The 26396-nt window shown below is 38.4% G+C and overlaps 1 protein-coding gene across 3 annotated transcripts in view; it reads left to right on the top strand.

Moving 5' to 3' along the window:
* DCAF5 (DDB1 and CUL4 associated factor 5) overlaps positions 1–26396 on the top strand; it is a 91623-nt gene that overhangs the window by 23623 nt on the left and 41604 nt on the right. For 2 of the 3 annotated variants that reach the window (XM_006206934.4, XM_015241482.3), the window contains exons 2-5: positions 1079–1222; positions 3198–3234; positions 4113–4252; positions 6020–6149. In XM_006206934.4, coding sequence (XP_006206996.2) covers positions 1079–1222; positions 3198–3234; positions 4113–4252; positions 6020–6149 — 451 coding nt within the window. The remainder of the gene's footprint in view (positions 1–1078; positions 1223–3197; positions 3235–4112; positions 4253–6019; positions 6150–26396) is intronic. The other variant, XM_031679162.2, reaches the window with a different exon arrangement.

The following is a 26396-nucleotide window of genomic DNA, read 5'->3' as shown; positions in this document are numbered from 1 at the left end:
TACACAAATGGATGTTGGTATGCATTCTGTTTTACACCTCATTTTTCCCTTAACAAAGACCTTTGGACATCTTTCTGAGTTAGTTAGTTCTTACAGATTCACTAATTTGATGGTTACATGATATGCCCTTGTATGGATGTGCTATAATTTGTGGCTATTTAATGTATTTAATAGAGGAGTGGAGGCAGAGGTGTAGAACTTACTACGGTTTGCTGCCCGTGTTTGAGCCTATTGTAAGTTAAATTTTTATTAATAGTATAATATAGTCCTGTTATAAAGAGTCAAGCAGTGTCAAATCTATAAAGGCAAGAACCCTCTAATCTGTCCTGTACTTCTCTTTTAATCCCATTTTCTGGAAGTGGTAACTACTGTTTACAGTCCATTGTTCATTCTTCCAGATGTGTTTAATGCATTTGCAAATACAAAGAATATATAGAACATGTATAGGACCTGGCTCATGCAGTATAATATTGCTCATTTAACTTGGACAGTTGAGAGTTACGCAGAGGAAAGAGCTGGACTGAGCTTCATGAAAGGTGGATTCTGTCTTGATACTGCTGTTGTGACAGTCATACAGGTTCCTCATTTGTATAGTGCCCCATAGTCAATGAGTTCACATCAAGGAGAGTGCTTTGAAAGCTATTATGATAGAAATACTAGCATATTTCTTTAGAGTTCTTTGGTTGCAAGCACTAGAAACCCAACTCAGATTCTGTTAGACAAAAAAAAAGGGGGGGGGGACATTAGTAGAAAGATTTCACGTAGCAAATAAAGAAATATTTGAACAACTGGGTCTCTGGAAATTCAGGGTGGCTTTGAAGGTTTTAATGTTAGTGTTTTTATCCCCTTCCTTTTCTGTGTGTGTAAGATGTAATTTCTGGGGAAAAGTGAGTGGTTTAGAGGCCGTGTGTTTACTGATGGTTCAGAGGGTAGAGTCCTGGGTTTGTGTGCCTCATCAGAATCACATGGAGCTGTCGAGGTGCAGTTTTGAAAATGATGGGATTCAAGGCTGGCAAAACCAAATGTCAGCCTTGAAATGTTAGCTGTTTTAACCCTAGATTCTTACTCCCCTCTCAAGGAGGAGATGATCGCCGGGTTCTACTATGGCACATGGAACAAGCCATCCACTCCAGAGTCAAGCCCATACAGCTGAAAGGAGAGCATCATTCCAATATTTTTTGCCTGGCTTTCAACAGTGGGAACACCAAAGTATTCTCTGGAGGTGAGAAGAAGGGAGATTTCCACCTTGGGAAATTGACTGTGGCTGGAATTTCAGATAAAGGAGTGCTAAAATAACTCCGTAATTTTCTTTCCTTTGTCTCATTAAGTTGTGGTTTCCCATAGCTTGTCTTCTCTGCATTACAGCAGTTTAGACACATTTATAGACTAATGTCTGTCTGTCCTACTTTCCTTCCTCTCCTTTGCTCTTGTTTCTTTTTCAGTAGAAACCTTTTCACATTGCAGTCTGGTACACAGAAAGGTTTTAGAAACTGTACTTAACCTTACTATTTGAGGTACACTCTAGTTTTTTTTTCTATTCTGTTCTATTTTGTTTTTAAAGATTTAAAAAATTGTGACTCAGATTGATGTTATGACCATGGATGGCTCCTGTTTGAAAAAACATTGTGTTAAGGTACAACTGGAATGGCTTGTGCTCAAGCCAGCTTCTTGATGGCATCTGTCAGTCACACTCCTTTCTGACCACTGCATTTCTAGCCCTGCCCTCTCTTCTGAGCTGCAGATTTCCTCACTGAATATCTACCTTTGTGTTCCGAAAGTAATTTAAATGCAGCAGATCTAAAACTAAAATTATTAGTCCTCCCCTGCACAAATACTTCTTGTTCCCTGGATTCCCTTTCCCAATTATTATCACCATTCACTTAATTATTTAAGCTGTTAGGTTTACCTTTTAAGAAATTGCTGACATTGAAGCATTTTCAGCTTACAAAAATGACAATTTCTTATGGTTCAGCCTAATAGAAATCTCAAAGTCATCCTCAAACCTGCCTTTCTTTCATTTACGCATCTTATTAGTCACCAACTAGACTGTCAGATCTATTTTGAAAGCCTCATACTCGTCCTTTAGTTTCTGTTTTCTTTCTATACCTACTGCCCTGATTCAGATCCTTAGCTTTGGCCTGGACTATTGCAGTGTCCTTCTGTGATTTCTGCTACCAGTATCTAACTCTCCTTATTCATTGCTTATACAGGTTTTCTTTTAAAAGAAAGTTTCAACCATGTGAACCTTTGACCCTACAGTGTGCATGGGATAAAATCTAAGTCCAATCTACCTGTTTGGCCTCATCTTCCTCCCCCACATCTTGTACTCTAGTTACTAAATCACTTTCCATCTTAAGTGCCCTGTGCCTTTTGCACATGCTGTTCCTCTCTGGGCTATGATTAATTGTCCAGTACCCACCACTTCGCCTACGTCTTCCATTGGTAAGAGTTTTGGGTTATTTAGTTTCTTTATGTGTCTCCTTCCCCATAAAAATACTCTCACCTGTGTTACGTACTTTCATCCTGCTCATAAAGGACACAGTTGATCCTGTATCTGTGTCCTCATTGTAGAGCATATCACTGCAACAAGATAACCCCTCTTGTCATGATTAGTTGTATATACAGGTGGACTGAATCTTGTCCCCAGCACCTCACACTATGCCTGTTACCTGGAAAGCATTAGTATGGGTTTGATTTACTTGGTATGAACCTGTAGCAGAGTTACAGCCAGGGCTTTAGGATGACCTGGGCCACATCTCTACTGCTTATGCTTTCAGCATACAAGGGGAAATTTTTTTACTGTCTTCATTTTTGAGTTTTTATTTTTTGACTATATTAACCATTTGAAGGCAGGACTACACATATCATGAATGTAGTATTTTTAGATTCCTTGACAGAATAAAGAGAAATACAAGAGGAAAAAAACTTGTGGATAAACACTTTCCCATCATTTAGAATCACACAGTCATTAAATTTTAATGCCATAAAAGATGATGAGGATGTGAATAGTAGCAAACATTTGTTGGGGCTTAGTCCTGTTCTGAATGCTTTTACAAATGCACTCTTATCTTCACAATACCTATATAGATAGTTATTATTCTGTTTTTACTGAGGCATAGAAAAGTTACAGATGTTACTCCAGGTTTCACAGTTAATGAATTACAGGAATTATCAAACATCTGCTTTTTCCTTTACAGGAAATGATGAGCAAGTTATCCTCCACGATGTTGAAAGGTAAATAGATTGTTGGTATAAAGGTAATTAACTCTGTTTTTCATATGAAGAGAAGCAAATATCTCTTTAGACCAAAATAGTTTTCGTTTTTTGATGAAAATAACCTGAAACCAGCTGTCCTTTGCTGAAAAAGATTTCCGTAATAGTTTCGAATAAAATTTTGATTTAAAAAAAATTTGGAAAGCTGCTATAAAATTATAGTTTTCAGGTGAAAATTTAAAGGGAGAGGTTGGAAGGGAAGTAAACAATCCTTAATAATAATGATAGCTAATATTTTATGTGCCTGGTACCATTCTAAGTGCTTTGTATGTATTAATTTAACCCTCACAGTAATTTTATCAGGTGATACTACTATGACCTCAATCAGAAAACTGAGGAGTAGAGCTGTTAGGTAACTTAAGGTCAAGTGGTGTTAGGACCTGAATTTAGGTAGCCTGGCCTTGGAGCCATGCTTTTCTTCACCATGCCAGATTGCCAGGAAATACCTCTTCTACCCCTGCTGGCATCGGGGCTGCTCTAAAGCATTCCCTTGCTTTTAGAAATCTAGCACCACCTCCAGGCCTGTACACAAGCAGATGCATTCTGCAGGAAGTGAAAACATGAAGCTCATCTGTTGAGTCACTTTCATGCTTATTTATTGCAAAGCAAACTTGTCATGAAATCTATGAAGTCTGTTTAACAATATTTTTTCTTTAAACCTGGAAGTTGAATGCCTACTTTTTTTAGTAAATATATAATCCTTTGTGTTTAGCTAGGTTGACTTTCTGCTGGAGGAAATGAAAGAGAACTCCATTCTAGGAACTAGAGGGCTGGGATTCTGCTCCATGGTGATGTGTATGTGTGTGCCTGTGTGCCTCTCTCTGCTCTCTTTCTCTCAGCAGTGAGACCTTGGATGTGTTTGCTCATGAAGATGCAGTGTATGGCTTGTCGGTGAGCCCAGTGAATGACAACATTTTTGCCAGCTCCTCAGATGATGGCCGGGTTCTCATCTGGGACATCCGGGAGTCTCCCCATGGAGGTAGGTTCACTGTGCAAAAAGCTTTTGGATTGTGTTGAAGAGTTTGAAGTTGGGTTCATTGCAGATACAATTTATGGCCTGGGAAGCCTGAGGGGAAGAACTGTAAAGAAAGAGGAAACTCACATGTGGGGGCATAAATATGTGTCTCTGGAGGCCCTATCCTACCCCTAAGCAGTCAGAAGTGAGGCACCTTTACCAATCCTTCTCCAATCACCTGTGAATCTCCACAGACCTTTGCACCTATAGTAAACACCGCAGTATCTTGGTGTTTAGTTGTCCCAAGGAACAGGACATGTGGTGCCTCAATTGTAGAGGGTAGCCACCAGGGGTCAGCTCTGTGCATGGTGCTGGCATGTACATATTCCTGGCTATTTACAGAGAATGGGGGGTGTTGTGCACTTTCTTGCATCCTAGTTTCAGGCTTGTTATTTTGCTGAAAGAACCACAGAACCTCACCTTAACTGTGTGCAGGAGCTTAAAATGATAGCAGATACATTCTATTTAAAGGGGATTGTCTGAGTGAGTTCCTCTTCCAAATCAGTTCTGTGGGTCTCTGAAATATAAAACGAAGAATTTGTCATGTTGAATGTCTCTGGAGTTTTCAGGAAATGCATCTCTTCTGCTCATTTTCGGTAGAGAGGTTTCTCTGTCATTCTGTCCTCAAAGGCTCTTTCCTCCAGCAGGCCCTTAGTGCTGCCTCCACCCCTACTCTTGTGCACACCTGTGTACACAGAGTTACTGTTCTGCCTACCTAGTCTGTCTGGCAGGCTCTGGGTCTTATTATTCTGTATTCTGAACATTTAATATAGTGTTCTGTGCTCATTATTGAGGTTCAGGCTATAAGAGAAGCTTGTTCTCAGGGTCAGACAGAGAAGGTAGCTGAAAGCAGAGGTGATGGTCGAGTCACTGTGTGCTTGGTAGGGGAAATTCTCCTCTGTCTGAACTGCCTGCTGGCAGAGATGATTGAGTGCTCTCTGTGCCCAGAGACCTGTGAAGTGTCACATACGGAAATCGTAGACTGGGGAGTGCTTTCTGTCTACTGCTTCTAAACAACTTCCGTAGGCCTATGGCTTCGCCTAGGAGCCAGCTAACACGTGTAAGAGGCTGCAGGGTTCTAAGTGAAGTTGATAAGGAGCTGGCTGGATGCAAGGGAAGTTCGATGCCTTTTTTATTTTTTTAGGTATTTCAACATTGGAAGTGAAGTCTTAAAATTCTAGACTGAAGCCCTTTTCTTTTCAATTTAAGAAGCAATATGACCAGAAGGAAAGACTGCACTATTGTTTTGTTTTGTCTTCATTAAATCTTTGTATAGTTTTAAAACTTAATTTCTGAAGCTAATATATTTGAATTAAGGTATTATGATTTTACCAGTAATAGGTTGTGAATTTTTTTCAGCTCATGAGGAATTCAGTTTTACTTACTGTAAAAAAAAAAACCCTTAATTTCCCATTTACAGTGACCATTTCTATTTTGTCACAGGATCTGAATAGATTCTGTGTGTATTTCTGAGTATTATAGCTTAAAATTTGTGTATGTATGTTAAAGTTGCTGTTTTCAGACTTTCTGTGTGCAGAAAGTGTGTACCAGGACTTGTGGGGACTTTGTGAGTAAGCACAGCTACTGGGGTGATGTACTCTGTTGGATTCCAGCCCACTGGGATGGTTGTTAAAGGGTGTGCTCCTCCTTGCATTCACATTCCTTGCTTGTCTGCCTGGCACTGGTCCAGAGGTGCCTGTAGTGGACTGATCAGAATTTCTCTCTTCACAGAGCCCTTCTGCTTGGCCAACTATCCATCAGCCTTTCACAGTGTCATGTTTAACCCTGTGGAACCCAGGTTATTGGCCACAGCCAATTCAAAGGAAGGAGTGGGACTCTGGGATATTCGAAAACCTCAGAGGTGAGTCCCCTATGTTCAGAAGGTGTTAAAACTTTTCCCTGCCTTATATACAAGATCTTAGGGTAGCTCACAGCGAAAAAAATGTGACAATGAATATATGTATGTATAACTGAAAAATTGTGCTCTACACTGGAATTTGACACAACATTGTAAAATGACTATAACTCAATTGAAAAATGTTAAAAAAAGAAAATATTAAGCATTATAGACCAAAAAAAAAACAAACCTTTTCCCTGCCTCAACTCTCAGGTAATATTATCAGCCAGCAAGGGTTGTGCGAACCTGTTTGGCAGTTGATCTCAGTTGGACATCTCCTAACGTGTCCTCGTGTCTCTGAAGCCAGGGGAGCCCTGTTACCAAAGGGCAGACAGTGTGAGATAGCACACTCCTTGCTGAGGAGGAGTCATAAATTATAATCTGCACTCTAGACAGGGTCCACTCTAGGCAAACTTTGCAATACTGAAAACCTCCCTTCAGTGCTGCCTTCTACCTGTAGGTCCAGGCTTCCCCACAGTCACGGGAGGTCTTGTCAGGGGAGTGATGGTGATTTGTTAAACTCATTTCCACTGAACTGGGGATTCTTAACCCCAGGCTGAAGAGGGTATGGGCTTCATGAGAACTGTGAGCCCTCCAAATTGCATGGAAATTACACCATGTATTCATCTAAGTGTGTTTTCTGAGAAGGGAGTTTGTTTATTTTTTATGTTTCTCAAAAGGAAGAGTGACTGTAACAATAAAGGTTAAGAGGACTACAGTTACTGGACTACAGTGTCAGGGACGTAATGTGTTCCCCTTCTGTTTGCATTATTAAGAGTACACTTAGGACAATTCTGAACTGATGGTATGAATCACTAATGGAAGAATTTTAGGCATCCTTAAGAGAAATATGTGGATGAGGGCAAGTAGGAGCCTCTTTCATGTTCCTTAAATCATATGGGGGAGAGATAACCTTTTACGGCACCTGTATGTAAAGCAAACCTTGCTTTTACATGCACTGCTAGGTCCTCTGAAAGTTCTACGTGGAGATAGCTTCCCACACTAAAGCACTGTTGCAGAAGAGTATTGTGGAAAAGTTATGGTTTATTTCAGGGGCCTCAGATGAAAGGGGCAGTTAAGTACAGAGGATTATCTTCCTTGGTGATTTTTAGTTCTAGCTAATTCTCTCCATGGGGCAGTCTGATGGGGTTGGAACTGTGGCAGATCTGGATAGAACAGAAGGGGATCCCTGGTGTTGAGCAGAGCTCCCTGAGGCTCCACAGGGCAGGATTTTGGACTAAGGCCAGCCTTCTCCCAACCTGCTATCTCCCGTACTGATAATTGTAGTGAACAGCTGGCAACTGGAATGGGAGTGGGGCCCTGAGCTGTTCATCCTCAGTGGAAAACTTGAGTAGTTCATGATGTCAGCAGTGTCTTGAGAGAAGAAAGGGGCTGAATGTTAACGCTCATCCCGATTTTCTTCTACTAGCTTCCTGCTCTGCATTATATTTGGGCCCTCCTCTTCTTTCTGCTTGAATTCTTTTCTTTTTAAAAAATTCTAAGTGAGATTCCTGTTTTATTTTTATAGTAACACTTATTAGACTTAGGGTCTCTTGTCCAGAGACGTGTAATGAAAAAAAGGAAGAAGGAAAATCTCATCTTGAGATTATCTCTGTTCCTTGTATGTTATTTTAAATGTTTGTACATCAATATGGTTCTTCTCTTTCCTAATCTCTTCTTTCTGAAGGTAACTACAGCACACAGTTTAAGTATCTGTCCAGACATGATTTAATGTGTATAATTAGTGTAAAGAATACATGTCCTTTAAAAAATTTAGAGTAAAGGAAACATGTAATGCTACTACGGTTCTCAGCTTCTTTTTTCAATTAATACTATGTCTTGGAGCTTTTTTTTTCATATCATCGCTTACAGTTCTAGCACATTCTGTTAATGACTACATGGTATTCCATTCTTATGATATATCCAACAGCCAGACTTCTTGTTTCCAGTTTGGGCCATTATAAACTGTGCTGCATGAATATGGTTGCACATCTGTCTTGGCCTCCCTTTGCAGAAATATCTTGGGAATTGCTGCACCAAAGGGTGTATGTTTTACAATAAAAATTGCCAGATTTTCCCACCACCACTTAAGGCTGCACTGATTTAATCCTGTTTACCAACTGCATGAGACTACGTGTATCTCCAGACTCTCATCAACACTTAAACTGTTGCAAGTCTTAATGGGGGGGAAAATATTATCTTCTTGTTTTGATTACCCTGTCATTTATGGGTGAGATTATGTGGTTCCTTTGGTAATCTATGGTTTTCAAAGCCCACATGGGAGAAAAGTCAACTAATAAAACTAATTGGCAATCTTGACTGATTTCCTCTCTTGGAATAAAAGGAGGAGTGCAGTACTGTGGAGACAAGGACGTTTTTACCTATTTCTTTCAACTTTTCTAAGGTTCTGTGTGGTTTTATGGATATGAGGCAGAAAAGGAGCATGAAATATTCTTGGGGTACTGTTCTTCACATCCACTGGTGTTCGGACATTAAACTGCAGATCTCTGAATTCTCTCAGTACAGGGTGTGGGGAGGAAGAGCTGGCCCTTTATCTTTTCCATGCAGGGTTAATTATGCTGAGTTGCAATAGATGATTTGTCTCCCAAACACAGCTGCCTAGAAACCCCAACCCAGATCTAGGGACAATTCTGAACCTCCTGGGAAGACAAGCCTGGAATAGGATAGATCTATTTCAGGGATACTTAAAGTCTAGGGAAAGATTTTAGGGAATTGGTGAACCCCTTATGACTGCAGGTAAAATCATGTGTGCTTGCATATCTGAGCACATGTGGCATTTTCTTTTGGGGACTGGGAGAGCTTTTACCAGGTTCTCATAGAGACCCTTGAACCCCAAGAAAATGAGTCGCTTGGTGTTCTAAAGATTCTGGATTTAGAGCCTATTGTGGTTCCTTAGCAGGCTTATAAGTGACTTCAGCTTGTAATAGGTTGGGCACACGTGTGAATTCTGGACCTACTTGAGAGGCCCACTGGCCTCCTAGAGATAAAAATAGTCCCTGTGGAACAATCAGGGCCTCACATTGAATACCTTGTCCTTCCTAACCTGCCTGCTGGATGATTCCATTGCTGGAGCGGTTTCTCTGCCCTACCCCAGCCTAAGATGTGCCTCTCTACCTTAGCTAGTTATCCCGTAGGAGTGTGAACAGGGACATATTTGTCCCACTGTACAACCCTGAAATAAGCTGATCAGAGGGTGGCTGGCAGAGTAAAATGTCAGCTCTGGAAGGGACTGATCTGACTTCCTCATTGTACAGATTAAGAAACTAGCCCAGTGAGGGTAAAGGGAGGCAGAAGAGCTTGATGGTTTAGAGTGTAGGAGCTGAAGCTATACATTCTGGGCACAAAGGCAGGCAGTACACCTTAGTAGCCATGTGATCTTGAGCATGTTATTCCACCTCTCAGTGTCTCATAATAGTAAATAATAGCCTACATTTATTAAGTGTTATTTGCCAAGGATAATGACAACTATAAGAAAAATTCCTTATTTAATCCTTATGACAGCTTTATGAAGTAGATTCTATTATTCTTATTTTAATAATAAAGAAATCAAGGTACAGAAAGGTGAAATAATACACGTGTGTATGTATAATATCTTCCCCTGTGTTTAAATCAGTTAGGGGCCCTGTATTTTCTAGTGTTCTTTCATCTAGGCCTCCTTGCAATAAAACTTTGTCAGAATTTCTCTCAAATTTTTCTAATACAGACCTATCCAACTCTGAAGGCTGAGTCCTTTAGACATTCTGCCTCCCTTTTCACTGTCTCCTGGCGCAGCTCCCGTCTACATGCTGACTTAACCAAGTTTCTTGTTCACCTAACCCTGGAAACCTGCACATGCTATTTATTTTTCTTTTGTAAAGTTTTGGAACAGAGGTTGTGAACTGTTGCCCATAGGCCAAATTCAACCCACAGAGATATTTTGGCCTACATAATGTAATAGTGTTTGGAAAATTAAACAGAAAAATCACAATTTCTAACATCTCTTGAAAAAGTCAAAAGATCTGTCATTGGACCTCTGTTCTCATGTGGCAGCAGTCATATGAGCTGAGCCATGAGTTCCTCTTTAACCCTTTATGATGTGTTAAGGATTCCACCAGTCCTTGATGTCTTGATCCAGGTGTACTTCTCTCATTTATATTACTTCCCTGGCCATGTAGTCATTGGAGTTTGAAGGTTGACTTTGGGGATTTTACTGATAAAGAGTGTTCCATAGGGTGGGGAACTTGAGTATAAGTGATTGGATAAGAGAAAACTTAACATATACAAGTGTACATTGCATGTTTGGGCAGGGCTTCATTTATTTCATTTACATTATTTCTGCTGATGTCTTTTCACAACCATCCTCTCCTTTGTCATTGCCAACATCCAAGTTATGATGTCTTGCTTGGACAGTTGCAGTGGTCTCTGAACAATTTTCAGAACTGAGATCCTTGAACATCCAAAGCATTCAGGAAAAGTGAAATTTCCCCTGCTGTTACTCTCCTTGTCTCACCGTTTTCATTGCCTGTTTTAGCTGTCTGCTAGCTCACCGCCTCTCTCCCTTCTCGTGTCTTTAGTTTCTGTCAGTTTTTGTTAGTTCTGTGACAAGTAACAATGTCTTGCTTTGACAAGGCTAATAAAGACAGTGGTTCTTTCCCACTCAATAATAAAACTAGGGCAAGCCAGGAATTCCTGTAAAGACTTGCCTTATAAGCCAGTGCTTTTATGTGTTGTGTAGATGACACATCTGAAAATGGGCAATGAGTGTAATTCTACTATTAGAAAGAAATTGCTCTTGGGAACTCATCTGGCTTTGGGGACTAATTGTCTGTTTTCTGAGCCTGTGCCAATCCTTCTGTAGAGACCAAATTAAGTTAACTCCTTGCCTTCTGAGCAGCTGGACAGTCTCTGCCCACATTGCATTTGAGGGTTGTTTGTACTGTTAGTGGAAAATAGAGCCCAGGGGTTCAACTTTAAAGACTGGAAGAGGCACCCATCCTTTGTTGCAACTTTAAGGATTGGTGCTCTCCAGACCTCACAGAATGCACAGCAATGAGGGTAAACAAAGATTCTTAACTTTAACGGGATCCCAAAAGCACTATACATGAAAGACAAAAAATTGATAAATTGGATTTCATTCAAATTAAGAACTTTTATTCACCAAAGACACTATTAAGTGAAAAGATGAGTCAAAGGATGAGCCATAGTCTAGGAAAAAATATTCATAATACATGTATTGAACAACAATTCACACTCAGAATATGTAACAAACTATAAATCAGTAAGTAAAAGACCCAAAACTCAGTTTTTAAAATGAGCAGAAATATTGAATAGGCACTTCACAAAAACAGATATCCAAATAACCAATAAGTATTTGAAAGGTACTCAACTTCACTACTCATGAGGGAAGTGCAAATTAAAACCACAATGAGTTATCAGTGTATACCCTGAATGGTTAAAATTAGAGGCTGATAGTACCAAGTGTTGTCAAAGGTATGGAGCAATAAACACTTATACATTTTAGGTGAGTGTAAATTGGAACAACCACTTGGGAAAACTATTTGTCAGTATTGACTAAAGCTAAACATGACTCCATGACTCAGCAGTCTTAGTCTTAGATATATCTGAGTACATGTTTCCACCAAAGACACGTGCAAGAATATTGACAGCTGCTTTATTCATGATAGCCCAAAGCTGGAAACAACTCAAATGTCCATTAAAGGAGAATGGATTAACTGCAGAGTAGCCATACTATAAAATACTATGCAGATGTAAAAAAGAATGAGCCGTAGATAACGCACATTGATGTGGATGAATCTCCTAACCATAATGTTGAATGAAAGAAGCCAGATACAAAAGAGCATGTACTGTGTGATTTCACTGGTATGCTATTAAAAAACAGGCAGGTTATAGAAGTCAGAATAGTGGTTACGTCTTGGTAGAGTATTGACTTAAGAAGGCACAAGAGAAACTTCAGGTGTTCTGTGTCTTTACCTGTGTGATAGTTTCATGAGTGTATATTTATGCAAAAGCACTTACTGAGCTGTATGCTTTAGAATTAGTGTAATGTATTATATGTTAAAGTACATTAAAAAAAAAAAAAGAAGAAGAAGAACCCAAGGTCACTGTTGTCTTCAAGTGGGTATTTACTTTCTTCCCTATGATTCCAATCGTTGTAGCAATATCACCAGCAATTTTTGGAGCAGCTGGAAGGGGAAAAAGAGGGAGAGGAGTCAGGAGGACCTAGCAGTTCAGATGGTATTATAGAAAACTGCAAGAGAGAAGCTGGGAATTGTTGGAGTTCAGTTGTCAGAATGCATAGCTCTAGTCAGGGGACATGCCTTCTAGTTGGCCACTGCTTTCTCTCTCCTCCCACTCACCCGTCTTTACTATCTATATGTACATATACAGTACTCAGGCAAGTGTTCCATCTACTGAAGCCTGTAATAAAAGCTTATTTCCCCCCTAAAACTATATTCTTTTCTTAAGTTGTTTGTTTTTTTTTATTAATGTCACCATCACTCTTGTAACCGTCCTGGCTAAAGTCCCAGAATCCCATTTGACTCTTCTGTCTCTCCACCCCTCTGCCACAACCAGCCCTGCTCTGTGTTAGTACCTGGCCGCTGTTTTCAGTTTTTAAAGCCCCTGCCCTATTTCAGGTCCAGGGCACTCTTTCCATAAGGTGTGACTGCACTGGCTTCCTAACCTACCTTGCTTCTGACACATAGCACATAACCTTAAACCTCACTTTTGCCTTTCCCCTACCCAGTAGTGGTAGTGGCTTCTCCTTATTTTTGTTCATGCCATATCTCCAGAACCTATAATGTGGGATACTCCAAGGAAATTTTTTTTTTTTGGAATTAATGTATGACCTAGTTTACTGGGAGAAATAAAAACTCATTAAGCAAGCAGTCTACCCCTTCTGTGGTGCCAGTGTCCCTTCTCCCTTTGTAGCTCCTCTTCTGCATACAAACACACATAGAGAATTTCTCCTTTTTTCATAATTTTTCTTTTCCTGTTCAAATCCTAGTTACCCTTCAAGGTCCAGGATCTAATGGAACCCCATCAGGGAAAACGTCCTTGTTAGATCTTCAGGCTTCCTTTACTCACTGTGTCCCCAGCATCTAGCACGGTTTTGGCACAGAGTATGTGTTGAATGAGTGAAGCTTCCTCTCACTCCTAGTGGAAGAGTACGCTCTATTCAGACCCTCTCTGAAGAACTAATGGTCTGTGGCGTTCATGTTGCATGTCTCAGTTACTGCTTTTGCCATCATTGATTGTCTTTAATATGAGTAAGCCTTATGTCCAGGTAGGCCAGTATTAAAAAAAAATCTTAATTTCCTTCCAGCGCCCAGGAGTTGCTTCTCAGAAAGGAAGTACTTGTCTCAATGTGTACTATTACATCTCATGTTTTTCCGTGGATTTTTAAACGACAGGACCATGTTTTATTCATCTTTAACCTGTAGTGCCTAGCATAGTGCTTAGAATGTTACAGACACTCAATAAACATCAAATGAATGCAGTGTTACACTCATTCCAAAATAGTATGTATTTACAAAGCTAGCTTTATATAATGTTTTCTGAACCTGTTAACTCCCTGAGTATGATGACATGGATCAAAATGTCATCTTTAGGGAGCAAACCCTTAGAGGAGGTTGTTACGGTTCCTGCTGGGCTTTGGACACCTGTCAGAGTGATGAATGGAAGCCAAGGATTCTGGTCAAGTTGCTTTCTAGCTTTTGCACCACAAGGTGGAGCTCTAGAGTCAGCTTTGTCCACTGGAAGACACCAGGGTCCCAGTATCCTAACCCAGTGATTCTCAAACTTTAGAGGGCAGCAGAATCACCTGGGGAGGTTGTTAACGTGCTGCTTCCTGGAGCACAGACCCAGTGATTGAATTGTGAATCTGCTATTTTATTTTTAACAGGTACCCCAGGTAATTTAGCAACTTTGCTTATTCTGCAAGGTGGAAGCTGTAGTTATTCAGAGGTCTGTGTTGAATTTGCTGCTATGTTCATTCTGACCCAAGATCTTCAGGCTTTAGGCCATAGCTTCCCTGTGTCCATTAGTTTTCACCAAGTACAAATGTGCCTTTTTATAGCAAGAGACTTAGGTTCAGACCAGAGCGACTCAGGAATGTCTGGTTAATGGATGGGAGTTCTGGAAGCATGTACCAGTTCATATCCTCCCTTTAAAACTCTTCAACTCTTGTTATTCAGGAGGAGGTAATGTCAAATCCCTAAGTCGAGTAGACTCTCATTTTAATATCAAATCTTGACTTTATTCTTTTAAAAAATTTTTATGTTAAAAAGAATTCACATATACACACATATATTTAATAGTAAAATAAACTTAAGTATGCCTAGCACCTAGTTTCAATAATTAACCCATGGGCAATCTTATTTCATTTATTCTTCATCTGTGACCTTCCCAATTTTGAATGCATTTTCATATAACATTGTATCATTTCCTCTGTAAATACCTTAATATGTATCTCTGAAAGATATTCTTTTTTTAAAAATTGAGATAAAATTCATAAAATAAAATTAACCATTTAAAAGTGAAAAATTCAGTGCATTTAGTACATTCACAGTGTCATACAACTACCATCTCTGTCTATTCCAAAGCATTTTTATCATTTCCAAATAAAACCCTTACCCATTAAACGATTACTCCCAGAATACTTCTCCGCTAGCTCTTGGCCACCACCTGTCTGCTTTCTGTGTCTATGTATTTACCTATTCTGGATATTTCATACATGATGTAACATTTTGTCTGGCTTCTTTTACTTAACATAATGTTTCTGAGATTCATCTACCTTGTAGTATGTATCAGTAATTCATTCCTTTTATGGCTGACTAATTTTCTATGTATGGATATATACCATATTTTGTTGATCTATTCATCCATTAAGGGACATTCGAATTGTTTCTACCTTTTGGCTGTTACGATTACTATTAAGACTCATGAATAAGTTTTTGTTTGAGTACTTGTTTTAGGTTCTTTTTGGGTTTCTATCTAAGAGTAGAATTCCTGGATCATATGGTAATCCTGTGTTAAAACTTTTTAAGAAGCTGCCAAATTACTTTCCATAAAAAGATAATTCTTTAAAAAAAAACTATAATATTACTATCACACCTAAAAATTAACAATAATTCCTTAATACCATTGCATATTTAATGAGTGTTTAAATTTCTTTAATTGCCTCATCAATGTTACAATTAGTTTTTATGAATCAGGATTTAAATAAGGTCCATACAGAAAAGGGAACTCTCCTACACTGTTGGTAGGAATGTAGTTTGGTGCGGCCATTATGGAAAACAGTACAGAGATTCCTTAAAAAACTACAGATGCATTTACCATATGATTTAACAGTCCCACTCCTGGGCATATATCCAGAGGAAACTGTAATTCGAAAAGATACATGCACCTCAGTGTTCATAGCAGCACAATTTACAATAGCCAAGACATGGAAGCAACCTACATGTCCATCGACAGTTGACTGGATAAAGAAGTTGTTTTATATTTATACAATGGAATACTACTCAGCCATAAAAAAGAATAATATAATGCCATTTGCAGCAACATGGACCTGGAGATTGGACCTGGAGATTGTCATACTAAGTGAAGTAAGCCAGAAAAAGAAAGAAAAATACCAAATGATATCACCTATATGTGGAATCTAAAAAAACGAGACAAATGAGCTTATTTACAAAACAGAAACAGACTCACAAACATAGAAAACAAACTTGTCATTACCAGAGGCGATGGGGTGGAGGTGGAGGGATAAATTGGGAGTTTGAGATTTGCAGATACTAACTACTATATAAAACATATAAACAGCAAGATCCGATTGTGTAACACAGGGAACTATATTCAATACCTTGTAATAGCCTATAATGAAAAAGAATATGAAAAGAAATATATATAACTAAATCACTGTGCCGTACACCAGAAATTAATACAACATTGTAAACCAACTATACTTCAATAAAACATTTTTTTAATTAAAAGTAAATAAGGTTCATACAAAGCAATTAATTGACATAGCTTCTAAGTCTTTTTAAATCTATGATTACTCCTACCTCTCACTTATTTTCTTATAATTTATTTGTTAAAGAAACTAGATTGTTTTATGGAATTTCTCACATCTTATATTATACAATCAACCCTCTGTATCCTCAGGTTTTGTATCTATGGATTTTTGTATTTGTGGGGGTCCTGGAACCAATCCCCAGTGAATACTGATTGCATTCTTACACCATCATTTAGCATGCTCCCTCTTACCCCAGTTTCTTCATAAATTAGTATTAGATCTAGGGACTCGAACAGATTCAGGTTTGATTTTTTTTTTTTTTTTTTTTTGCTTACAAAAATATTTCCTAGTTGGTGTTATTACATTCATAAGGAAGTTAAGATGTCTGGTTTTGTCTTTCCTTTTGTTTTAAAATATATTGACTGACTTCTTAGTTTAGCTTTTTAAAATACAAGTAATGCTGATGAAGATGTGGAGAAACTGGATTACTCATACATTGCTGGTAGGAATGTAAAATAGTAAAGCCACTCTAGAAAATATTTCGGTAGTTCCTTTATAAATTAAAAATTAACTTCTCTGACCCAGCAGTTGCATTCTTGGGCATTTATCCAAGAGAAAGGAAAACTTATTTTCATACAAAAACTTGTATATGAATATTCATAGCAGCTTTATTCATAATCGCCAAAAGCTGGAAACTGCCCATTTGTTTTTCAATTGGTGAATAGTTAAAAAAAAAACAACTTGTGGTACATTTATACAACAGGCTACTACTCAGCAATAAAAAAAGTGAACTATATTGATATATGCAACAATTTGGATAAATCTTAAAGGAATTATGCTGCATGAAAAAGCCAATCTCAAAAGGATGAATACTGCATGATTTCATTTATATAACATTCATGAGACAATATAATTATAGAGATGGAGAAAAGATTAGTCGTTGCCAGGTGTTAGGGTTAGGGGTAGAGGGTGTGGATGTAACTATAAAAGGGTAGCATGAGGAAGTCTTGTGGTGAGTATCTTAATTATGGTGGTGGTTATATGAAGTTACGCAATTGATACAATTGCATAAAGCTCATGGACGTGAGTGTGCACACACACACACCCCCATACACTAATGAGTGCATGTGGTAACTGACAAAATCTGAGTAAGCTCTAGAGATTGTACCAATGTAAATTTCCTGGTTTTGGTGTCTTACTATAGTTATGCAAGGTGGTAACATTGGGAGAGACTGGGTTAAGGGTGTAAAGGACCTTCTTGTACATTTCTTCGCAAATTCCTCTGAATCTATAATTATTTCAAAATAAAAAGTTAAATACAAGTAATAGATAATAACATCCTCCTTTTAAGACTGTCAGTAAGGCTAAAGTCTGACTGCCTCTTCCAGTCCTGGCCCCTTGCCCCCTCCCTTGGGAGTAAATGAGTGTTAGGAGTTTGTACTATATGTCTTCAGAACCTTTGCTTTTCTTTAATACGCTTATACATGTACCCATAGAAAATAGATGACTCTATATGCATGTATGTTTTTCACACAAATGTTGGCTACTATACAGTTATTCTACAACTTGACTATTTCACTCCTCAGTATGTGTTGGGAATGTATACATACATTAACATATTTAGATTTACCTCATTTCTTTTGCCAGTTAAAATTCTGAGTCAACTCTGACTCTCTCTGTTAAGCGTCAGCTTAGATCTTTCATCTAGGAAATCTTTTGTGACCACTCCCACTTCTGTCTCCCCAGTAGAGGGTATGTCTGTTAAAGCACATGCTCCCCTTATTACAACACCGTTCGCATTATGGAAGGAAACTGTTTTCTTGTCCATCATAAGTTCTCGAGGGTATCTTTTTCATCTTACTTCATCTTGAATCTGCCTAGCATAATGTCTAGAATAGTTGTCAGGTATTCAGTAAGTATTTATTCAATAAATGCATAAATAAATAAACGAGTTACTGTACTACAGAGGAGGGTATGAAGTGAATGACTTAGATGAATCCTTCTGGCCCTGATGCATTGTCATCTGATGCTGTTCTTTTTGCTGGGTGGAATAATCCATCTCCAGAGTGTATTCTGTGAAATCTTGTTGAGTCAAGAAGCAAAAAAAAACTTGCTTGGCCTATTTCTGCTGCTCATTTATTGTTTGGCCAGGGCCAAGTCATATAAGCATTCAGGACCTTGGTCTTCAGTTCGAAATGATTAATGTAAGAGTTAGATGATGCAATATACATACAAACATTTTGGCAATTAAATTTAATGAAGAACTTGTTGCTTCTTCAAGGGTATCTATTGTGATACAATTCCTTCAGTGAATTCTTCATAGTTTGAACTTTTTAAGTTGTTATCTCAGGTTTGACTACCTGTATTTTATCTGCTGTGAGTCACATATTGTAGGTGAGAACTTCTTAGTACACTCTTCATAATCTTGGCTTCATTTACCCATAAATTTTCCCATGTATGGAAGACTTCCCAAGAACATTGCTAATGTTTCTGGATTCTGCATAAAATACTTTGTGTTTTAAATCTGTTTTTTTTATTCCAATAATACAACTTTGCCACTTATTTATGGGTGCTTTGGAAGTGGGATGGTGGATCAACAGAAATAAGTCAAACTGAGTGTAGTTTCAGATCTAACCTGGTACTGTGTCCAATGCTAACCAAGGGAGGCCTGTTTGGTACTAAGAAACCCATCAAAGGAGGGATATTATTTACCCTCATTGAGAAGGATGGTGAGGGACTCTGAAATTTTTCAGAGTCCTTTGAAAATGTTTGTTTGACTATCATTATAGGAATTTAAAATGATTTAATTTCAAATTTACCATCTGCATCAGAATTCTGTGGGGCAGCACATTATTTGAAGTTTCCATTAAGAAGGTCTTTAAATTCCCCACTCTCATACTTTTCTCAAAGCTCTCTGTGGCTCCTTAATTAAAGGAGTGTGTTTGAGATGGCATTTTAGAATAACATATTTTCTTCTGATTACAGGAGAAGTTCATATTCGTTGTAGAAAAACTTGGAAAATAAAAAAAAAGTAGAAATTACCTAAATCCTATAGTCTAGTTAATATATCTTCATGTTGGTCTCAGTACGTACATCAGTCCAAATGTTTAGCACTATCTGTTTTTAAATATAATTGGGTAGAGCGTGTGTTCAAAACCTGTAGAATTCACTGTTCACATTCTGAAATCTGATAGATGGATTTTCTTTTTTTCAGCCTGTAATTGACTTCCTAAAATTTAATTACTAATTTTCCTTTTCAACTTTTATTCTGCAAATATCAGAACTTGCTTTAAAGCACAAAATATAATTGATACTTGTTTACCTGTTAAAGCTCTTCCTCCTTGTTGACTGCTTATTAACAAGTAGATAAATTTAACTCATTTGAAAGACGTGTGGTGGTGTCAGTGAAGAGAGGGAGACCTGAGTGGTCATTGGCAAATCATCTTACTTTCTGGGCCACGGTTCTTTGCCTATGAAGGAAGACTTTGGCTCAGATGACCTCAAAGCCTTCTGCTATTTCTCTGATTTTATGCTGCTCTGCTACTTGCCTCTCACAATTAAGTTTCATGGGCAGACAAATGTCAGGAGCCAGGTGAACCTTGGTGGAGCATGTTTTTTTTTAATGTTCTAAGTCAAGGTTTTTCAGATTGCTACTCATGATCCATTAGATCATGCAACAGCTATTTATTGAATGCCTATTATGTGTCTGGCACTGTTTAAGTACTTGGGATGCACAGGAAAAGATATAAAAGGTAATAGTCTAGAGGGAAAAGACAAATAGGCAAAATAAATATGTAAAAAATATGGTATGTGTATGGTATGTAAGATGGTGATTTCATGTAGTAGAGAAAAGTAATCAGGCAAGGGAGTCAGGGAGTATTGGGGAAGTTGCATTTTTGCATGGAGTATCAGGAAAGGCTAATTGAGGAGGATATTTGAATAAAGAGTTAAGTGAGAAAAAAAAAGTTAAGTGAATGAATTATGCTTATATCTGGAGAGGAACATTCCCTTAGGATCTGCAAGTGTAAAGGCCCTGAAGCAGAAGTCTATCTGACATGTTCCAGGAACAGTGAGGAGGCATCATGTGGTTGAAGTAGAGTAAGGTAAAAAGAGCGCTAGGAGGGGTGGGATCAGAGACGTAAAGGGATGGGGCAGCTGGGATTGTCCAGGGCCTTGTTGGCATTAAAAGGAATTTGGGTTTTAATCTCGTTGAAATGAGAAGCCATTGGAGGATTTTCAGCAAAAGAATGGCATGACCTGACTCATGGTTCAGCATCCTTCTGGCTGCTTTGTTCAAGATAGACTGAAGCATGGGGAGTGGAAGCAAAGAAATAAGGTAGGAAACTCTTTCAAGTAGTCCATTGAACCATGAAATTAATTTAGATGGTCACAAGCCTGTATTAAATAAAAAATAGAAAATCAGTGCATTACACACAGTAGGCGGTAAGTTGTTTAATGAATTTATACTAAATAAATAAGGGTGTACTGCAATGCAGTATACAGCGTACTTATTACACAGCCTTACTATAAAAAAGTTTGAAAGTCATTATCCTAAGACATTTCTGTTATTGACAACTAGAAATGACTTTGGTTTTTGGACACATTCTCAGTAAGTGGCTTCTGTATGAAACAGGCTGTCTTCCTGTAATCATGTCTCATCAGTCAGCACTTTGGCCTTCTCTCTCCTTTCCTTTATGTTCCTCTCTTCTGTTGTTTTCTACTGTTTGCATAAATGTTCTTGGACAATACCAAATTGTGATTTTTGTTTTCAGATCCTCTTCTGCTTTGTATTTTTTCTAGACTTTGCCTCTTCCCTCTTTAACATTCCTCTAGCTTTGTGGCCTTGTACCCTAACAGCACACCCACTCAGTTTCTTCTCCTGCCATCAGGGACTGCCTGTTTACCTGCCTATATTCCCACCCACTCCTTCCGCACTGTTAACTGTTGCTGTAGCAATTGTGCCATCTCAGTCTCCTGACTTCCCCTTCCTTTCTGCTTTCTCCTGTCAACCACTATTCATTAAACCCTCTCTGATTTTATATACTATGAGATCAAGGCTGATGCTTTGTAACGTCTATCAGAAGGTAGGGCCAAGAATAGTTTTAAGATGAAGATTAAATGGCTGCTTATGAAATCCCTCTCTACTTTGCACAACTGGAATAAAGGGGAGGGGTTTGAATAAGCCATGTCATTTGATGAACTGAGATGACTAAATGCTGAGTCCTTAATTCTGGAGAAAAGTCATGAGTGTCCTAGAACAAATCTGTTATGACACTGCCTCTTAATTCATTTTGAGATCTTGGTTGGGTGGTTCTGTGTGGCTTTGGGATTTCTGAGCCAAAGGCAAAAATTTATACTCTGGATCACTTCAGCTCTGGGCATGTACCTGTTCTGGAAGATGTGATATAGAGGCACTGCAATGCCTACCATCCATCTTTGCTTCATGGAGGGAATAGATACGCCATTTGATTACCTAAAGATCTTTTTAATAGAACTTTAGTCCAGTCCTTCTTCCAACCTCAGTCAAACTTAAATTTCTGGATGTTCAAAAAAGGAAGGAATTTGCAGATACTAACTGCTATATATAAAATAGATAAATAACAAGTTTATACTGTATAGCCCAGGGAACTATATTCAATATCATGTAGTAACCTGTAATGAAAGAATATGAAAACAAATACATGTGTGTATATGTATGACTGAACATTCTGTACACAGAAATTGACACAACATTGCAAACTGACTATACTTCAATTTTTTTTAAAAAAAGGGAAAGAAAATTTTGCCACGCACACTGAACCTGTATGTATATTTCAAACCAGAGGGTCTTGGCAGTGGGTCATGTTCTAGGGAAAATAAGTAAGTTTGTTCAGTCACAGATGACAATGTGTCTTTTTCAGAGTTGTTGTCCAACAGTTCTGGTGTCCTCTAGAGAAGGCTCAATCTTGGGACTAGGGACTGTGTTAGAAAAAAAAAAGAGAAAGCCCAGGTTCTTCCCCTCCCAACTCACATAAAAGAAATGGTTAAAGGATTACTGAGACTTTGAACACACTTGAATGGAAGTGTGGGAATGGGCTGGGACTTTTTGAACTTTTTCACTTTTTTATTTAATTCTAGTTTCCTCTAGGACTTGTCATGTTCTGTGGGTTGTGTTAGAGAATGTACAAAGTGCCCCCTTCTTCTTTATGGGTCATCCTATCCTAAAACAAACGAGAGGAGAGGTTTTCCCCCACCTATGGGACCTTGAATTTTCTTCTCTGGCTGTCCAATACCAGCTCTGATGTCTGTGAATTAGATTAGCAGTGCCTTGCCTCTGAGCGTTTCACAGGTGTTAGGAAACTTTCACGTAGACACTCTGAGGAAATTCATGCCAGTAGGCTTTGGAAAATCTTGTTGGCACCATCTGATAAACTACTTAATTATGGAATTATGGAAATCTAGGTTCAAGGATCCAGATCTTGGAAGGTTTATTGATGCTCTACCTTGTGCTGGACGTGATACTCCCAGTCAGTTTTTCTGGAAATAGTCTCAGCTTGTTTCTCTTCTGTTCCAAGGCTTTAACCTTGGCCAAAGACTTTTTCAAATGTTCTTTTATCCCACCAGAGCAATAAAGAAGTCCAACTGAGTATTTTTGAGGGGCCAAAAAACCAAAAAGTAAAAACCAGGGGAACATACTAGGGAGGAATATTTTCCTCATGTTCTGAGATTCTCTTGCTTTTTGTCCTGGGTCTTTTGTATGCTGACCCTTGGATTACCTCTTACCCCATTCCTGTTGCATTTTGTGACAAATCCTTGGTAGAAGATAGGTTGGGAATAGATTTATTGCTTTTCTTTTTTCTTTTTTTTTTTTATTGTAGTATAGTTAGTTTACAATGTTGTGTCAATTTCTAGTTTACAGCATAATGTTTCAGTCATACAGATAACATACTTTTCTTTCCTTTTTATATTCTTTTTCATTATAGATTACTACAAGATACTGAGTATAGTTTCCTGTGCTATACAGTATAAACTTGTTATTTATCTATTTTATATATAGTAGTTAGTATCTGCAAACTCCCAGTTTAATCCCCTCCCACCCCCCTGCCCCCGGTAACCATAAGTTTGTTTTCTCTGTCTGTGAGTCTCTTTCTGTTTTGTAAATAAGTTCATTCGTGTCTTATTTTTTTTAGATTCCACATATGAGTGATATCATATGGTATTTTTCTTTTTCTTTCTGGCTTACTCACTTAGAATGACAATCTCTAGGTCCATCCATGTTGCTGCAAGTGGCATTATTTCCTTTTTATGGCTGAATAGTATTCCATTATATATATATATATTCCATAGTTTCTTTATCTAGTCATCTGTCGATGGACATTTAGGTTGTTTCCATGTCTTAGCTATTGTAAATTGTGCTGCTATGAATATTGGGATGCATGTATCTTTTCGAATTTGAGTTCTTTCCAGATATATGCCAGGAGTGGGACTGCTGGATCATATTATAAGTCTGTTTTTAGTTTTTTGAGGAATCTCCATACTGTTTTCCATAATGGCTGTACTGCTTTTATTTTTCTTATAGGAATATTTTTATTTGAACTCATTTTAACTTGTTGCTAGTTTTTTCAATATACTGCTTGTTTCTTTTGGGTGTGTAATGGTGCCCATTTCTTTGGAGGAGTGGACATGGTGGCATCTGTGCCATCAAGATGAGAATCCGGGAAAAAAAAAAAAAAAGATGAGAATCCAGAAAGCAAGTCAAGATTGAGGCATTCTTGTTGTGTGCAGGTACCATCAGTTCTCCAAGAGGAAATACAAAACTTCTTCAGGGAACGTGTTGAGGGCGGCAAAAAATATTTCAGGCGTTTTTGGTAGAGTGGAACTCTGATCTTGTAAAGGAATTTGCATCCTTTCCACTATTAGACATGGGGCTGTAAAAAGGTGTCATGTTGTGTGGTTGGCTTTTTGTTGAGCTCCTGGTAATCTGCTGTGTCTCTCTACCTCATTTTCCCTCCTAGCCCCCCCACCCCAAATTCCAAAATGGAACCATGTTTTCCAAAGTGTGGTTTGAAAGTCACATGCATCATAATTAATTGAAGTTGCTTATTAAATTCAGATTCCTGGGCCCACTTCTCAGATTGAGTTAGAATATCTGGAGATGGATGGATCCTGAGAATCTTCATTAAAAAAAAAGTCCCAGCTAACTTCTCGTGCAGCTTATGCTGGTAATTATAAACAACAGGATTTTTGACATTATCTTTATATCTTGACTGTGAGGACAAACTGCATCTAAAGAAGCCTTTTCTTTCTGATGAACTAGATCATTCTTACCATTCTCAACAGGAGGAGCCAGCAACAGAACCCCTGCTGAGAAATTGCAATTAACATAGCTCACTTTCTGAATTTCAGGTGTCAGTCTATCCCTCTGAATGGACTTTTATGCCCAAACATGAATCTGCTGGTACAGTTTTAGTAGCTGCAACCCTAAACATTCTAGGAGCAAAATTCCTATGTGCCCTCTTTATGCGAGAGATAGGAGTTCCCTGCCCAGAAGCATAGGCCAGAGAAAAGTTAGTGACTTTCCTGGAACCCACAGACAGACCCCTGTAGAATGGCCAGATTGCAGACATAGGTCAAGGACTTGGGTGGGAATGGGGTGGTCCTAGAACCCTGTCCTGAGCAGACTCCTGCAGGTCTTATGAGAATCTGCTGAGTAAGTTCCTGTTAGCAGATGGAAAGGGCATTTGCCAGAGGCCCCAGCTTTCCTGTCAGGGATGTCTGAGTTGATGCAAACCCCTGCTGCTGTGGCTGGTGGGACTGGCCAGATTTCTTTTTGTTGAGTCTTATTTCCACCCCCTACTCCTCTTCAGCCCTGCAGATGCTGGTTTATTTGCACACTCCATGCTGATCTTGAGTTGAAAGGCTCTCATTGTTTTTGAACTAGGTGTTTAGATAACACCACATGCCTGTGGCAACGTGGGCACCCTGTAAAGGAAATGCCTGGACTCTAACAGCCCCATCATTCATTCTCTGTATGTGAGTGAGTGGGGCCTGTGTATAAGACCATTACGAGAACATTCATCTGCAGGGATTATTATTTGGGGCCTGCAGGGGTACTGGGCTTCTCCTTGATGTTTGGAGTTCTAGGTAAGGATTGTTTTCTAAGTTACTTCTCTCTTCCTTTCCATTCCAAACATAAGAGAATTAAAGTCTGTTTTGCCCAAGCCTTGTTTGCAAACATAGCTGCAGTACTAGAGCATTCTTCCCTCTGGTGAGAAGACTGCTCTGGGAGACACAGGACTGACTGTGGCTAGTGGTAGTTCAGGCTGTTTTTATGACCAGGCCAGAACGACAGCTTCCTTTGCATTGTGGTCCAGGGGCTCCTTTTCCCATGGGATCTCACCTTTACTGCTTCTTTTTTTTTTTCCAATAGTAGTAATCTCTTTTATTTGTATAGTACTTTGCCAGTTACAAAAGATTTATACCACATACCATATCATTATACTTTTATAATGAAATAAATTCAATTTATATATAAAAATGTATTAAAGAGTCTTCAGAATCAAAATTAATATCAGAGTTTCAGAAAGGAGGTAACTTCTTGGATTTATGTTTAACATAGCAGCATGTTGAAAAATCTAAAATTATGAATTCAGTTATGTCAAGTAGTCAAACATGCTTATAATAATAACAGGAGTAATTCTCTATAAAACCTACAGACATTATTATAATTGTAAATAACTTAATTCACTTTTATAAACTTCTTTTTTGCTTGTCTGCAAGTTTCTTTTTTAGTTTTATTTAGGTCAGTTTAGTTTTGTTTTAAAGATAACCTCCTTTCTTGTCCCCTTAATCTTCCCCATCACTCTCTGAATGTATTATTTTCATTCAATATTAAACCTCTTCTGGTAGCATCTAAGTTTTTCTCTCTTAAGTTTTCACTTGGTAAGATGCTTTAAAACTTCTTTCTTAAAAATGTTTCACATAAGTCTGCCAGGCTCTGCCAGGCTCTAATTTAGATATCTTGAGGCCCTTTCTGTAATTCACTAGAATTTATAAACTTTTTTCCCTTAACCTACAAGGGTCTCTTTCCATGACCACAGTGTCTTGTGAGGCAGAACGAGTTAGTAGCTGTGATGTGGCCCTCATTTCTGTAGCAACTCCAGCACATATCCTTAAGCTCACTTTCCTACCAGTTGTTC

This window comes from Vicugna pacos, chromosome 6 (genome assembly GCF_048564905.1).
Source record: "Vicugna pacos chromosome 6, VicPac4, whole genome shotgun sequence".
NCBI classification, from domain to species: Eukaryota; Metazoa; Chordata; class Mammalia; order Artiodactyla; family Camelidae; genus Vicugna; species Vicugna pacos.
Note: the sequence above shows the minus strand (reverse complement) of the source record. Positions and strands in the feature narration are given on the sequence as shown.